The sequence below is a fragment of the Rhipicephalus microplus genome, chromosome X, assembly GCF_043290135.1.
Source record: "Rhipicephalus microplus isolate Deutch F79 chromosome X, USDA_Rmic, whole genome shotgun sequence".
Classification (NCBI taxonomy): domain Eukaryota; kingdom Metazoa; phylum Arthropoda; class Arachnida; order Ixodida; family Ixodidae; genus Rhipicephalus; species Rhipicephalus microplus.
The window spans coordinates 10,880,311-10,898,109 of NC_134710.1; the positions used below are offsets into that span (position 1 = coordinate 10,880,311).

The following is a 17,799-nucleotide window of genomic DNA, read 5'->3' on the forward strand; positions in this document are numbered from 1 at the left end:
CCGACTTCCACAAAGAAAACTAATTCAGCCTCCGTATTTTTTGTCCGTGCCTGGCAGCTGTACAATGCTGCACCAAGAGAATTCGTCGGGGAGATCTGTGGGAAAATTGCACCCAGAAGATGAAAAAAGTAACGAGTAACGTGACACCTCACGTTACCGAAATCGGTAACGTAATTACGGTACCCTTTAGAGTTCCGAAGTTATAACGAGTACGTGGCTAAGTTACCGATAAAAGTAACACGTTACTAGTAACGGCGTTAGTTGCAACACGTTGCCGCCAACTCTCTAACTTAGTGACGTACCCGTTACAATTTCGTAACTGTAACAGGCAACGTACTTACGTTATCATTTTTCGGTAACTTGGGGTGTCACGTTGCTAGTTACTTTTTCATCTTGTAGGTGCCACTTTCCCAGAGCTCGCCCCGACATGAGTCCTTCAGTGCATTGAAGAACTCTGCCCCAACAAATTATATTGACGCAGTGTCGAACGGCTGCTGGTCTCTCCAGCTTGAACAAAGAATGCGTGGGGTAATCGACTTTGTTTGTAGAAATTCCGGGAACAGATTTTCTATAAGTAACGCTGACTCCCTGTGGGGCAGGTTGGGCCATTGTCACGCAAAGCTCGAAGAAAACCACGAAGTTCGTCAAGAGAAAGTGTACGCACTAGCTTTTAGTGAAAGTAGATTGTAGCAGGTGCATTGCACCCACCTGGCCTCTTAGTGTCCAGAAAATGGGTGGCCGGAACAGAAGGCACATGGGCCATTTTACTCCATGCCACGTATTCATTGTAACTCTTTGTTCCGGGGGGAGTGTGGATGGGAGGAAGCAAATAACTTCCTGAGAGACTGCGGCAATGCAAAAACAGCACCCGCAAGTTGTAGGGATAAACTAGCAGACTCACTCAGCACAGGGTGCTGAATGACTACTGCATCTAATCTGAAAAGTCCCGTGTCTATGAATTTCAGAATAATTGCTATAAGCGGTTTTTTGTGCAATCGTGGCTCATCCAGAAGCGAGCCGCTAACTTAACCACTCTATATTTATGTTGCAGATGACAGCCTACCTGAAGGGAATTTCGCGAATCATGGTGAATACGCGTAAGCTCACGGCAGGAAGAAAAGCCTTCTTGTCTGAAAGTTCTCGAGGGAAGAAAAGTGCTCTGTTAAAGAATAGATAAATACGGAGATTTTATTATATTTGCTGCCAAATGGTTGCTACAAAGTTAATAAGACTTATCAATTTCGTTTTGAAAACATATTTTCCTTTTTTCTCTAATGGCAGCTACCTTTCCGTTTATTGAACCCCTGAGTGAGCGAGGCTATCTTGAACAGCCTGACATAAACGCTCGCAAGCTTTTGGGCAATCAATCAGAATAAACCGAAGAAAATTTTCCTTGCTCATACATTTTTTCGTGACTAGGTTGTTAAGGCATTTATTTACTACTACCTAATTGTGCATCTATTTTCCAGTACAAGCCCACCTTTAAAATGGGTCTCTTGTGCGTAAGTAGTCTGCGCATCCGCATAATTTTTTCGGGCCAAAACGCAACGATGGGGGCGGACCAAGGGATATCCGGTGTCACAAACCTGCAATTGTTTCCTCCTAAAAAAAGGCAGCAATGCAGGCGTCCGCGATTCTCTACTGGTGCACGGCTGGCGATATCCGGGGCTAATAACCCCTATTTTTGAATTCGACGATATGCACTAGAGGTCATGTTAGATTTGGTAAAGGCCGATCACTGTAAAGTTCTTCAGCGTTCACTGATGTTTTCTCTGAGAATAACGTGGCTCATTGAATATCATATCGTGTAAAATGTCGCATTGAGAAAAATAGCTTCATCATGTACCACAGAGTCAGAAGCCATCACATGAAACTGTGTAGTACGCGCATATGGTCCGGCACAGTAAAATTTGCATAAACGATTCTCGTTCGTTGAGCATTTAGAGCATGACCCTTGCTTAGGTTAGGCTTTTTATTTGAAGCATACGTTTCTTATTAAAAACCTCCTTGTGGGTTACAGCCACAAAACACAATGATTTAAACAAGACTGCGGAGTAACCACTTAGGTAACATCTGGTACGTTTTTTTTTCGGTAACGGTAACACGAGACGTTTTCGTTCGAGCAACAAGTAATATATTTAGTTACTTTTTTGATAACCTGTTAAACACTATAAATACCAGAACAACGTCTTCAATGCTTCCTAAACGATTCAATTAGGGGGAACACTTTTACGCTATCGGGAACCAGGGGGTGACACACCATGACCGTGCTCTCCTTCCCTAATTATTTTTTTCGCCATATCATACAGAGCACAATATGAAACTCTACCACATATTTCCGTCCGTGCACCACTTCTTATTAATTAAACTGTGCCTCCCCACCTCCTGTAAAAAAAGCCCTGCCTTAAAGAGATTAATTACGTATTCAACACCAGCTAGATTACATCAGTGATACTCCATGCTTACTCTCTAAAGTGTCCACACCGTGAAGGAATAGAAAACTCAACCCATATGGTGTATACATGCCAAATTAGCTTCAAAGATCTCCCCATTTCGAACCCCTCAAAGGAGCAGTAGGTGGGCCTGATCCCGGCGGAAAGTGCCAACGCCACAGTCATAACTAGTAGAGTGTTTGACAAGAATTGTAAATAAACATGTTTTCAATGATTGCCTTGCAGCTGCATGCTGGAATGAACAGTGACATGATACTACTCTTGTTCTTTCAGCGAATCGCTTAGTTCACCGAACAAGGTCTTCCGGCATTTTCGTTTAGAGGACGAGGCAGGGTTGACGTTGTAACATTCTCTAATATACGTGCATCAGTGAACATGCGCAGAACCTTGCTTTTATGGGTACCAATTCACCCACGAAAGGTCGACAGTCATCTTAGATTCACCCGTTATGGTGGTCTAGCGTATATGGTGTGGGACTTCTCGCTGTGGTAGGTTGCGACAGCTGCAATTTAGATAGAAGCGAAAATTCTTAAGGTAGGTATACCAAAATTTAGGGGGCACGTTAAAACCAAGGGCATCACATTTTTCGAAACCTCTCAGTCATAATCAAGCTTTGGGGCGCTAATCTCCAACGTCTTGGATTAGGCGTCTCACAACCGCTCTGTTTTCCGTTCAAAGAAAAGCTTGTTTCATCGCCGTTGAATAGATGAGCACGTTGCATAATCAAGTGAACATTACACCTGCGACTTTGGGGCTTACACAGATACGCACCAAGGTAACTTCTGAGCCATGAGGTGTCATATGTATTAAATATCCTTGATTTTCAAGTGCAACTGAGAAATATTCAGGCAAGTTTGAAATGTCAGGTAGTTTCTGTGCGCACCTCTCAATGGACAAACGACAACCTCTATTAACGCCATCCTGGCGAGTACAGAATGCCTGAATTTCTTTTGTACTTGTACTATCGCCTTTCACCTACCTGCATCACTTGAAGCGTGCTTTCGAAGTTGCACTGCCGTTAGTGGCCGTGTTTATGCCTCTTCCCATGTTTAACATTCTGGTGACTGTCGGTGAAAGAGCAGCCTCATGAAGACGGGCCACCGAGCTCGATGAATGTGGTCGCAATTGCCGTCTCCCAGGAAACCAGTGCTGCGCGTCGACCAATCGATGCTGCCATCGACCAAGGGGACACTCCTGCCATAGCGGCACAGTGTAACAACGGCCACAGTTATTCTGTCGCGAACAGATCACTGATGACAGGGACGAAGCACGCAAGTTTGTTAGTTTTGTTGCTTAACGAGTCGGTATCAAACTGAGGTCACAATTAGTGCCGCTCCTTGGAAACAATCAGCAGTTGTACAAGAGTGTGAACCCTGTAGTATTCCGTCTCGGTGGTGGTGCTCGGCCGCTAACCCGAAGGTCACAGATTCAATCCCGGCTGCATTTCAATAGAAGCCAAATGTGTACAGTGCTTTGTCAGTGCACACTAAAGAACACCAGATGGTCTCCACTGTGGCGTCTCTCACTCTTATCGTGGTTTTGAGACGCAAGACACCAGATATTCACACTTGAGTGAAACAATAAAAGAAGTGGCAGCACTAGTTTCACTTGAGCTGACTATAGTGCACACGAGAGTAACTCCGGACACTTCTTATGCATTATATAATGCAATATGAACGTCAGTTGCAATTTACACACTAAACATCAAACAGAAAAAAAAGAACCAATTTCGTGTGAGTCCATACAAATATGCCGTGATCACCTCATCTAGTTTCACAGAGCATGGAACTTGGGTATGTTGGTAATTGAAGGGGGCCTTACGACATGAAAAAGGGGTAGCGCCACCGTATTTGTGGCCATACGGGTTTTTATCAGCAAGCGTTCCTTATAGCTCCAGGAAGCATGGCACATGCACCAAGATTCTTTTATTGTTTCAAAATAAACTATTATCGTTTTTTTATGTGGTCAATGCCCTACCGTGGTGGTCTAGTGGCTAAGATACTTAACTGCTGACCCGCAGGTTGCGGGATCAAATCCCGGCTGCAGTTTTGATAGAGGCGAAAATGCTGTAGCCCGTTTGCTGAGATTTGGGTGCACGTTAAAGAGCCCCAGGGGGTCTCAATTTCTGGAAGCCACCACTACGCTGTCTCTCTTTATCATATCGTGGTTTTAGGACCTTAAACCCCACATATCAATCATTTAGGTAGATAATTTCAGTGTAGGTGGCTTGGTCACGTTACCGCACAAGAATGCGATGCACGTCGCGCTCATTATTGTCTGTTATCGCACACACGTGCCACACAAGCACCTTCAAAACAGACATGCAGCATCCGAGAAGCTACGCCAGTACGTACAGTGTCAATTTTTATGAAATGGAACACGGCGACGCGTGGCGTGCGCGCTCTGGCGGCTGCTGGCAGCGCGTTCAAGCGGGAGTGGTAGCAACCGAATTATCTTCTCGCGTCATCTCTCGGTCTACGTGTCTTTGCGACTGCGATTGTGGATTTCTTATCCATCTTTATCGCCTCGCGAGTGCATGGTGGGGCAGGAGCTGTCATGAATCGGACATGAGAGAAGTGAACATGGCGTCGAAGCGACCGGTTGCCACGCTCCGTGTTCATGGGCATTTAAGGCAATGAAGAAGTACAGAAACTGCAAAAAAGACGCAATAAAAGACGTACTTTAACGCGCCCGGCATCCGTCTTTGTCATCGCTTGCTTCGTTTGCCTCTCAGCTTGGCTACTGTTATGTACGAAGGTCATAATCAGTTTGTACAGTACGTATTGCATTTGTCATTGAACCCTGAAAGCAACATTTCTCGCATAGTGCTGTTCGGCTGAGAGAACATTTTGTTCTCTTCACTTCACGTATAATTTTCGTATATTGTCTCACACACACAAAAGAAAACTTTTGCAATTTTCTTGCACACGTGCTGCGCTGCACGTTAGCGAGACAATTGTTTCTTGGCTCATAAAAATGAGTCGCAACTGGCATTTAGGTTTAATTTCGTTGTCCAGTGCATAAATTCATATTCAGCGCATATGTGAGATGTTGTAAACCAAAACAAGAGCTATTTTAATGGCTAAACTGGGGGCGGAGTCCACTTCTCTTGCACATTCTTCCACCTCAAAATTCCACTGGCTCTGCCATGCTAATTTTACTTTTCTAATTGGCATTGCCAGCTATATGTCTATGGTGCAGGTGGAGGATTTGTTTTTCATACCTCACAGTAAATAATATGTGAAAAGTTCTCCTATGCTTAGTATCGTTATTTTGGCGTTCGCAAATTTCTCAAAGCACAAATGAGCGCATTGAGAGAGAAGTGATTGAATCTAGAAAAATGTTTGTTAGCTATAGCTAGGACATAATCTTTGAGTAAGCACTCCTGCCTCATTGATTGCTTGTATGGCACCTAAAATTTCTTTGTTTTACTGGTGGCAACTGCTTCTGACTGTTTTTCGCGAAAAAGCGATGTGAAGTACGTAGGAGAAAATTTGTGCGGAGGTGTGAAAGAAAACGTAGCCAACACTTTTCTTCTGTTTGTTGGTTTCATGCTAGCATCAAGTGCTGCGGCAACTACTGCCGTGTTGCGTTGTGCACTGCATATTTAGATGCGTGCGTTTTACTGTTCTGTAGATCTTCTTACATTGTTATCTATATGTTTATGTTTGGCGCCTAGTTTATACTCATAATATGACAGCTGTATATATGTGTCTTGCAGTGCGATGAACCTATCTCTTCGTGCCCGCGTCCGCTAAATATTAACAAAGTGGACTTGTGATTACTAAGATTATTGCTTGAAAATAAAAATTTTCGCTCCTCCAACAATTCTCATGTCTTATTTGAAATGTGTACATAGACACACAGTGGCATCGTGTGCTTACCACTCACATGGTGCAGCTTACAGGAAGCTAATCGATACATGCAAACGACGCGTTGAAAATAATTAAGTATTGCCTCAGAGACGAGCACGCACATAGAAGGAGTCTCGGAGGCTGTGTAGTATTCCTAATCACTGGAAAATAGTATTCGAGGCATCTTTTTCTGCCTTATCTCATCTCTCAGTCTGGAAAAGTTCCCAACGACAGTTTGGAGCGCTGCGAACTCGAATGAGCTGCAGGGGCCTATGGAAGTGTCCTCTCTTAACTCTTAATGTATTACTCTATGACATAGCTACAAGAGTTCCGGGCGCCTTTTCGATGGGATTCGGTCGAGAGAATGAACACTTGTGTACGCTTTGGATGTGAATTAAAATATATTCTGAACATTTGCTGCGTCTGACCAATCGCGTGGAGTGTCCAAGCATACAGAGAAAACCCATAAAAGGCCTAATTTGGCCTAAAATTTCATGGCACCCCCCCCCCCCCACTCTCCTCTAAAGGAACACTGAAACACTTTTTTAAAAAGGAACGAGATTAGAGTGTCATGATACGTAAGTTCACGCGGCAAACTTAAATTACTAGTCTGAAATCTGCATAAACCAACACAAATAGCTATAGTAGCGAGAACGGGAGACCTGAGACAACGTCATGAATCTGGTCGACAGGGCCGTGCCAAACTCGCCACTTTATTCGTAACGCTGAAGCGGAGCGGCGGCGGCTGCCAGCGTCCAACACGCCAGGCGCGTAAACCCGTTCTGTTGCTCTCGCAGCTCTAGCTAGCCATCACCTGCGCGGGAGGCGAGGCGTGGTGACAGCTAAGAAATAATGCCGATGATGAATGACGATGGTGATGATGCTACAGATTACTTCACCGTCCCCCCAACCCGCAGAAATGAACCCGAAATAAAAACAATGAGGAGAAGAAGTAGCTCTGTTCGGTCGCTGTTTTTGTGCAGTGTTCAATGTTTTCTGCTTTCTTGAACTATTACACTGGCATACACTTCTTCCTCGGTGTGCCAACAAGACGTCAGGTGAAGACTACAAGGGCTCGGCGCCTTACAGGTACGAGGTTCTTTTATCAAAATATTGGCTAGCACGCTACCACTACAGTGGTTGGTAGCCATCGCCACGAGCCTTGTGCTAACCCAAGTGTGTCAAACATCATGAGAGATACTGCAGGACACAATGAAAAGCCTGGGGGCTTACAGGCGCGACAAAACATCATAAAGCCGGCAGGCTTGCTCATTCACTACAGAGAAATGGCTCCAACGAGCTCATCAGCAATGAATGAAGAAGAAGCTGAGAGCAAGAAGCTTCGCTTATAAGAAAATATCTCCTACGATAAAACGCCAACTTATAACCTAAATGATGAAGAAAACATAGGGGAAGATGAACCATTTACGATGGTTACGTATAAGAAAAACCAAACAAAGGGCATCCAAGTCGTCTTTCCTCCAAAAGTTGAAGGTGCTAGTTTTTGGAAACTTAAGATTCGCCAGTCACCCAGTGGAGGAGTATCTTAGTGCAGCACTTCAGTGCTATAGCTGCCAACAATTCGAACACATGGCGAAAAGTGGCCGTAACACACGCTGGCGTAAGATCTGCTCAGAACAACACCACGATAAGGAGTACAAGTCAGTTCTTCAGCCTAAATGTGCGAACTGTGCAGGTAATCACGCTGCCTCATATCCCGGCTGCCCGCAAAGTAAAGCTCCTGCGAAATTGCGCGGGCACGAGCTTATCCGTGAATGAAAAACATGCCCCGATGAACCCTCTCCAAACCTTGAGATTGTTCATCCTGCACGTGATCTATCTCAGCGCACACCGCAACAACAACCACCGAAAAACACACCAAGAGAACCACCAAGAGCGCACCCGAGAGACCACTCACGCAAAATACATTCCAGTACCCCAACCTACGCATCAAAGCTGCGAACGCCCCCGCGTCCTCAGCCGGAAAGTAGGAGAACCGACAGCGCCAGTGTTCGCCCAAGCTACAACATCAAAACATGACGCCATTCTCAGTAGGCGTCAAAAACAGAATAATTAAATGGTGACCATGCCTCTGCATCCGTCATGCAATTAATTCTATACGAATGCTTTTCGCAGCACTTAAAGCAATCCTGTCGGCCCTACCGGAAGCGAACAACCTGCCAAAAATAAAAGCCCTGTGGCCTCTGAAGCACTATTGTGTCAACAATCGGGGTGAAACCTGTGAGAAGTAACATATGAATAAGCGCTATAGAAATGTCCCCTCATTTCAGTGGAATGCCAACAGTCTTCGGAGAAAGTATGCTGACTTCCGTAAACTCCTTTACAATATAACTTTCCAATACTTATCATCCAAGAGGCAGGACTGAATGACGATTTCCGCCTCTCTAACTACGTGACATCTAACTCATCTAGTCGAAGTGGTCCTAGCGCTCCGCCGTGGTGGTCTAGTGGCTAAGGCACTCGGCTGCTGACCCGCAGGTCGCGGAATCGAATCCCAGCTGCGGCAGCTGCATTTCCAATGGAAGCGGAAATGTTGTAGGCCCGTGTACTCAGATTTGAGAGCACGTTAAAGAACCCACGGTGGTAGAAATTTCCAGAGCCCTCCACTACGGCGTCTCTCATAATCATATGGTGATTTTGGGACGTTAAACCCCACATACCAATCAATCAAGTGGTCCTAGCAGAGTGCACCTGTGCGTCAGAAAGAACCTTCCTTTTTACCAAGTTCACTCAAGTAATTTGGACTTTCCGTAATTCGTGACTTGTAAAGTAACCTTTTGTGAGCTGTGCATAGCAGTGATTGTTCTTTACCTACAATCTTCAAGCCGTATTTCGGTGGAAGAGCTAAAAATATCTTCAATATTTCTTATTCATATAACATTTTATGTGGAGACTTTAATACGCGCAACATAATCTGGGGTACTGATCGATGCGATGCACGTGGGTACGTTGTTGAGTGCGCTGTAGGCAAATGCAATTTGTTTATTTAAAATGACGGCTCCGGAACTTTTCTTCATTGGTATAGCTACTTGAGTTGAATAGATGTTATCATGTGTTCCCAAGATCTAGTGAATGGTGTGGGATGGACTACGAATGTGGAAACACGTCAGAGTGACCATTTTGCTGTCCCTATAACTAAGCCCTACTCGCGATATGACGTCAGGCGCTACAGCAAAATGAAGAACTGGAGAGCATTTCGGTACCGCCTAACAAACAAAATTAGTGAACTTATGACAGCTGAAAGCCTTACTGAATTTCTGCTGGATAATGCGAACATATGAACAAAAACGTCCAAATTTTATAATACTATGCTGCAGATGACGGAGAGTATGAACATCTAAGAGTCATCAGACGACGTTCCGAAATGGCATATCGACGCAGCGAAAGTTTAGAAGCATGAAAAAATGCACCGTAAATTCACAGTGTAATAGGTAGACGACTAGAAAATATATGCAAACGACGCTGGAGTGATTATTGTGGCACGCTCTCTACCCACACACCTATTCCGAGAAGCTGGCGTATATTTCGGGCATTTAGTGGCCCTGTATCGCAGAGCTTTCCATTTCATGTTTTTTTTGTAGCCTTAGACAAACGGAAAGAGGTGGTTGCAGACGAGTTTTGTAAGTTATCACAATGTGCCTTATTGGATAACTCTGTTAGTCAGGAAATTAATGTTTTATATTGGCCCCAGCATTCATTAGACCATGTATTTATGTTAGCTGAGCTGCAACGTCCTGTAGTATCATGTCGTCAAAAATCGCCCTCTGGACTGGACGGTATTACATGCAATATGCTAAAGAACCTTGCACCAACAGGCACAACCATTCTTTTAGATATTTACAACAATGTATGCACACAAGAAACTGTACCCGTGTATTGGTAGCTCGCTCGCATCATTCTGATCTTAAAGCCGGCTAAGACGCCCTTGAGCTTTGAATCCTTCCGCCCAATTAGTCTGACAAGTTGCTTATGTAAAGTAATGGTAAAAATGATTGGTGGGCCACGTCAGCAATGGTGTAACAGAACAGGCTTATTGCCCTACTACTCAAAATGTTTTAAAAACAGCGATGAACAACAGATACAATACTGGACATTGTAACATATGTGGAGAATGAACGCGCCTGCGGTAGTTTGACGATCGTGGTGTTTTTATATATCAAAAGGGCATTTGGCACAGTCAGTCACACACATGTTCTGCTAAGTATGTTGGAACTCGGACTGGCAGGCAGGCATTTGCGATGAATCTGTAAATTTTTATCAGGTCGCAAAATATTCATTCCGACGAGCTAAGGAAATAGTGCTCAACACGGTGTCAGACAGGGAATGCCAAAAGGAAGCGTACTCAGCCCTTTTCAACCGTGTTATGGCTGATTTAGCAAAAAGACTGCCTTATCGATAGAAATACTCTCTATATGCAAAACATGTGGGCATTTGGGCATCTGGGACTGACGTTCAGGTAATTAAGATTGAATTGCAAAACGGCAGGAACACTATTAACTGCTTTTTCAAAGAAAGAGGAATGATTCTGTCGCACGCAAAGACAGCTGTATTACCCTTCACCCGTAAGAAGTAAAAAAAAACTTTAATCTCAATTTAGAAGGAGAACCACTAATGACTGTGATGCAGCATCGATTTCTTGGAATAACACTTGATCGGCCACTGGTATGGGCACCTCACTTAAAGAAACTAAAAACCGAGGTGAATATGCTAGTGAGTATACTCTGCAGAATTGTTGGGACATCATGGCGTGGATCTGTATCGTCCATGGTCGCTGTTCACAATGCTTCTTACCACGAAAAATTGCACATTCTGCAGCAGTCTTACATGGCTTTTCTCGCGCTTCAGAGGAGCGACTTCAAAGACTTATTAGCTAGAGAAATTCGCGTCCACCTAGTTGTTCCACGAGTGACTTGCAGTAGCCTTGATTGTCATAGCAGAGACTTGACAACCATCCCTTCGAGAAATGAGAACAATCAAAACATGCCGCCATATTTATCGCTCACAGACGCAACAGAAAGACCACCCATTGGCAATGAATATTTTATAAAGGAAGTAAAGCAATGTCAATGAAGAAATACAGAATAATCAATATATTTTACCAAAGAATGAATTTTGGAGCTCTGAAGTTGACTATCTTTCATAGCTGCTTGCAATACCAAGCATTGAATACTCAGTATATGGCATCATCAGAAAACTGAGAAATGTTCAAACAAGCTGCTCACCAACTAGCGCTTTATCGGATGCACACACGGTATCCAGAATACATACCCGTTTACATAATGGCTGAAGTATTACAAAGTCTTCAACATCAACATTTATTATACCACAGCTCAATATTCAGGTATCATTTAAATTATGTCACATAACGTCATCTACAACAGATGAGCTCTTCACTATTCCGTATGCTATAAAATTGATAAGCTCGACAGCACACGCGAAAAAAATGAATACTTTTAGGTGATTCACAGGCTGCAATAACATCCCACTACAGTACAAACACGACAATAATTAGTGATAGTATGACATACGAAAGACTTAAAGAGCTCACCAAAGCAAACAAAGCACAAAATGAGATCAAATATCAGTAGATATCTGGCCTCAATAAGACTAAAATACCAAGATCCTTATGACAAATACACTGCATTCAAGCACTCATCTGGCTGATTTTTCTAACTAAGTTTACACAAAACATCTATTGTTGCTGGAGCTGAGGACTTTCACAGGTGCTTCTAAGTTTACGTACAAGATTCGAGATGTAGTACTGTTACTGTAGGCACTTTTCAGTCATATTTATTAGAAATGAAAATCGCCACATACTGAGATGTGCCAGACATGTATTCTAGCTCATCTTCAGCAAAGCATCATAAGAAGTCGGACACATATGGCAATTGTACAGGACAAATTTCCTCTCAATTCATTGTCAGTGTAGTCGTCTAAGCCCTAATTTTAAATAAAATTGACTGACAAGCAACCGCATGAAACTTCAAACACACACACATCCATGTGCATAATATTTGTTGAAAGAACATCCAAGAAAATATGATTCGCAACATACAAAAAAATATCACGGCGTGCACAAAACTGGATACAGTAAATGACATGCTCACTTTTGTTCGAGAACTTAAAATATTGCTGGGAACTCGAAATAACTAACGGTGTCTCTTTATTAGCTGCTAAAAGGCAATGTTTCAAATATTTGCACTGTAATTTCTGTGATGTTTCTGAAGAACTGGCGCTATGTTTCGTAGTATTTGTCATGTATTAAGCAATTACAACTTATTGTGGCAATAGAGTGTATCTAGCTGGGACTGGTATTCACAGGAGCGCGCGTGTTAATGGATCCGGCAAGGCTACAGCCGTCTTTTCTTCCCGGTGTTTGGCCTCCTTCCGACAGCATATTCATTTGTACACATAGAACAAAAGGCAAATGCGTGAAATAACGGAATGCATATGAAAGGGAAGCTGTATGCATCTTGGCACCTCACAAGTAGCATCCCGTAATCTGCATTAATCACAAGTTTTCAACAACACAATTCAATCCAGCCTTATTGCAGCATGTCAGGCGTCGTGGCAATAGCAAATTGTGGCAAGAGTGAACTACCTGGTTATGTGAGTGAAATACTCGCCATGGTTATGTCACTGCTGATTGGACCTATATACTCACTCGCTTAGTAAAATGTACAGATATCCTTAACCACATTACGAAATGAGCTGCTAAGCAGTGATCGTGTCGTAGGAATGGCCTTTTCTTTCTTCCCAGGAGGTGCATTTACAGCTGCTGTTATTACTGCATTCGGGGGCTTTGCGCGGCCTGCAATAACCATAAAAATACACCATCAAGTCTGCGAAACAAATTACAAAACGGAAACACACCATGTTTTGCTTGCTCCATCATGGGACAGGCCACAGGCTCGCGCCAGTTGCTTTGGGGAACTTTATGCGCCGTCGAGGAGTGCCACCCTTTGTACAGGCTTGGTCACGCGGACTGTTTCTACGGAAGTGAAGCACAGCAAGTTGTGTCCCTAGAAAACGTTTCATTTAAGGGAGTAAACACACAAATAAAGCAGCATCTGATTTGTCTTTTTAAAAATACTGATACCTTAACCACGTACAATGTGTAATAAATTAAAGTTGACGTGCTTAATATCAATGCACAACTAAATTGCGTATATTTACAGTGTCTGTTACTGTTTTTGTACAAAGACAATTACCGCGAAGTTATAGCAGTTGGACGTTTTGGATTACAGAAATAGTTTCGGAAAACAACAATTAAATAATGCGCTGCCCTGCTTGAGGAGTATTGTCTTCATAACTTCTCTTTATACCAGCAACTTTGGTGCAAAATGATGCAGCAGGCTGTGAAACGTCTCAAGTCCATATGCCTGGTATTTTGTGGAAAGCTGGGGTAAGTTATGAAGCGTGGAAACTTGGGCAAGTTGGTAGGACATAACTGAATATACGAACCGCGCAACATTTAAGTAGTTACAGCTTAACTACAGAAGCGAGAAAGAAGGATACAAATGAGAGCTTTTTTATATCTTTGTTTTTTGCTTCCGTAGTTACGTTCTAACTACTTCTAGGATGCGCTGTTGGAATATTCCGCTGTGGAATGTCTTTAAGTACAGTTATCGCTGTTGGCACCTCGTTCACTTTCGCAGTGCCACAGAGTTTGAAAAAAAAAGCCCAAAAGCATAATTTTCTCAGTGGAAGAGCAGACTTGAATATGCTGACAAAGAATGTGGTGAGCTAATGCTGTAGCAGCTGCCTTTTAGGAAAAAAACTGTATGAAGAAGCCCACCAACAAACTAACAGATATTTCTTTGGACTCACTTTTGAACATCACACCATGCAGCTATGTTACTTTGCTATGGTTCAAACTTCACCATTGCCTTACACATAATAAAGCCCTACTTCTCTCATCAAAATGGCTATAATTCCATGGCGTATTCACTGGAGACACGAGAATGCTTATTTAAAATGCTCTAATAACTTACTTTGTTTTTTATTTTCACAGCCATTTTTATTACATGTTGTCATGCGGCAGTGTAAACAAGCATATGACTTAGTTTCTCGGATGCACTAAAAGTCAATGTAGTGGCAATTCAATTGGAGTTCACGTGGTTTTTTTTTTACTTCTCTTTTATCAGCTATTGCATGAAAAAAATTGTACGAAGTTTACAATCTAAAATTTCATGTCCGTTTACCTATATATGGCCACTTTTTGATTAATATATTAGTAGCGTTTAATAAATATAAACTTTGAAAATGCAAAGCCCAAGTCTCGCTTCTTTAAAATTGTTCAACTTTTTAGCCGTTCTTTTGGATCAATGTCACCATGCAGACATGAAGCAAATCACTCATCCTGATTAACGCCTTCAATGTGGTTGAGAGAAGACTTTCACTTTGAAATGATGAAGTTTTTTTTTTTCATCACTAGAAATTGCTGCCCCATAAATAATAGATTTTATCCATGGTAGAAGCTCCTTGCATCCGCCCTGTATCACTGCAGTCTACAGCTTTTTGTTGAACCTTGAAGTGTACAATTAAAGCAGGAAATGTGACCATTCATTTTTATAAAGTCACTTTAAGTCGTAAGCCTCTCTGAATTGTTAAGTATTGTTTAGGGTACCTTTTGCCACACGCCGCACATCACGCCCGTAATACTCGTCAATGAATCCACCCTTGCATAAAACACTTCACTTGAGCCTGTCGGTCCGTGAGGAAAACAGGCACTTCAGCTCTTTTGTTCTCCTAGAAACCAAGGCCACACTGTAGTCCAGAAAGCTCCATGCGACAGCTTCCACCCACCTCATTGAACTGTTGGACTGCAAATTTAGCTCACACTTTTGTGATAAACGTTTAAGAAAGTTAATATGTCATAGTAAAATCGTAACACACCTGCACGTCCTCAAAATGCAGTATTTTGTTCCTCTCCATATTCAGCAAGAAATATGTGCCATACTTCGCACTATAACAAGGCAAATCAGCTCGCCCACGCCCAGCAAGCTTCACTTTCCGCTTCTGAGCATCGAAAAGCAAAATCTGTTGCTCATTTTGATAGACCTGAAAATTTTGAGGCGAATGAGTGCTTCTTCTAAAAATGTCACAACTTTGCCACAAAGTCGAAGAAATTAATTCAATAGCAACAAATCGAAATGTCACGCAAATAATGACAAGCAGATCGAAACATGCTCCGCGTCTCGAAGTGACGCACGAAACGAACATGAATAGGTGTCTCAGTTGTTACTTTGCTGTGTCAGAAAAGCGTGCTCTTTTCACAAACAGAGACTCCGCACCAAGTGCAGTGACCTTTGTGCGCCTGGCAACTACAACAGAATGATTCCAGCGAAAGCCCAAGGCACACAATTTTTCCCACTACGAGATAAGCGTGCGCACGCGTGAACGTCTATCCCCCCACTCCACCCTCCTCAAGGCAAAGTAGACGTGGGAGATCAGTGCATGAGCGTGATCATGCATGTCGTGATGATCTGGCGACGCGTGGTCATTGCGCAATCTCGCTGGCAATGCTGAAAACACTATAGTTCTCCGAGATTGGCATCGCCAGCAGTAAGTAGTAGATATAAATAGCTTGCCGTTTCAACGTTGAAGGAGGTGCTCCTTCGTGGCTGAAGAGTGAACGCCACGCACTCACCAGCAAGAGGTCAGGTGTTCCATGCCGCACGCCTGAGTCTTTTTCTGGATTGCTTTTTTTTTTCTTGCGCTTCTAAATACAGGTTGCCTAGCTAAACTTTCAAAATATGCTGAAGCACGCTATGACGACGCGATTAGTGCACGTTGCTGACTGCTGTCTGCAGCGAATGAGACTATTCTTCTTGTTCTGATGAATTGCCTAGTTAGGTCACTTTAATTAACTAACTTTTTAGCAACAATATGAAGCTGCAAATTCTAACGAGAAAGTTCATCAGTTTGCAGAGCGTCCGATAAGACAGTTTCAAGCTTTATATCTGTTAATCTTTAGTGTTTTCCTACTAACTGCAAATGCCCGCGAAATGAAATAATTCCACGTGACAAGCTCACTCGCCCGCTAGTGCTCCCGGTAATTCTGGTGCTCCCTAACGTTCCGCACAAGAACGACCATAGCATTTGCCGTGTTGTGTCATCTCGACAGGGCCGCAACAATGGTGGTGTCTTTGCGATGAAACGTTTCACTATCGGTCACAAATGTATAGCCACTGTGGCTGCTTACCACTGTCGTGAACCGGTGCCAAGGAAGCGTGTAGTTGGCACGCGGAATGTTACGGAGCACCAGAATCACGGCGCGCGTCGTACGCGGAATGTTACGGAGCACTAGAACCACGGCACGCGTAGGCGCGCCTGGGTTTGTCACGTGCTATTTTTCGTACTTCGCGGGCATTTGTAGTGAGCAGAAAAACTTTAATAATTAACAGATATAAAATTCAAAACTATCTAGTGGGATATTTTGCAAACCAGTCTACAATTTTCTCATTGAAATTTGAGACCCATCTTTGTTCCTTCGGTAGCTAGTTATTTAAAAAGGTTTAATTCAACAATTGATCAGACCACGAAAATAGTCTGACTCAATCATGAGAATGGTCAGCAACATGCGTTTGGTCGCGTAGTAATTGCGTGTGTTGGCATATTTTTGAACTCTTGGTAAAGATAGCTGGGGCACCCTATCTATAAATACGCATATATACACGGTGAATGACGGCGCTCGCCGACGCTGGTAAGAAAATTCAGCCTAGAGTGTTCATATAATTGCTATAGTAATAAAAAATATCTTCAACTGCCTTGCTTACGTTTCCAATGACAGGCCAAAGGTGTATGCACTGAATGTTTAAAAACGTCCACTCATTACCGACTTGTACCCCCATCGTCGAAAGCATTTTGGGGGAAACTGTTGGGTTATTGCCTGAAAACAGCACTGCTGCACAAAGTTGCAAGTTGAGGCCTGGCTGCTGCTTCTCCGCATCTTGATTGCCCCAGTAGAGCGCATCGCCTGACTGGCACTGGCCATCAGCCTGCACTAACTTTCCCTCACATGTAATTGACGTGAATGTTACTGCACGAGGAGCAAGGCAGATGAGGAGGTGATGGAAGCACTTTTTCGAAAAAAAAAGTTAATTCGGCTTTTTTGGCAAGATGCTTGTGTTCTGAAGAGTTTTGCTTGTGTGAACAAAGCTATCATATTCTAATTAGTTTTCAAATATAGGCCATCTTTTATGGCAAAGTATTCTAGTATGCTAAACTATGTAGCACTGCAGGACATACGTTCATCAAGGTCATCCAAAGGGCTATAACCAGGATCATATTCTTGGTTGTTACAGGAGAGGACATCAGGAATCACGCCTGACATTCGTCTTCTTGCATGCTCACATGAACCTATAGCTGTGTGCTTGCATCAGTAATGGCTAGATACCAGATTATGGGCAAATGTCTCTTTCATTCTTTGCCTTCCTATCCTGCCATGTTGACATAGTAGCATGAAT

At 43.1% G+C, this 17,799-nt stretch overlaps 1 protein-coding gene across 2 annotated transcripts in view; it reads right to left on the reverse strand.

Moving 5' to 3' along the window:
* LOC142777428 (uncharacterized) overlaps positions 1-3,568 on the reverse strand; it is a 179,692-nt gene extending 176,124 nt beyond the window's left edge. The window contains exon 1 of one of the 2 annotated variants that reach the window (XM_075881811.1): positions 3,433-3,568. Coding sequence is in view for 1 of the 2 variants with exons in the window: in XM_075881810.1 (XP_075737925.1) it covers positions 3,433-3,438 (6 nt within the window). In the remaining variant the exon portion in view is untranslated. The remainder of the gene's footprint in view (positions 1-3,432) is intronic. The other variant, XM_075881810.1, reaches the window with a different exon arrangement.
* Positions 3,569-17,799: the final 14,231 nt, after the last annotated feature.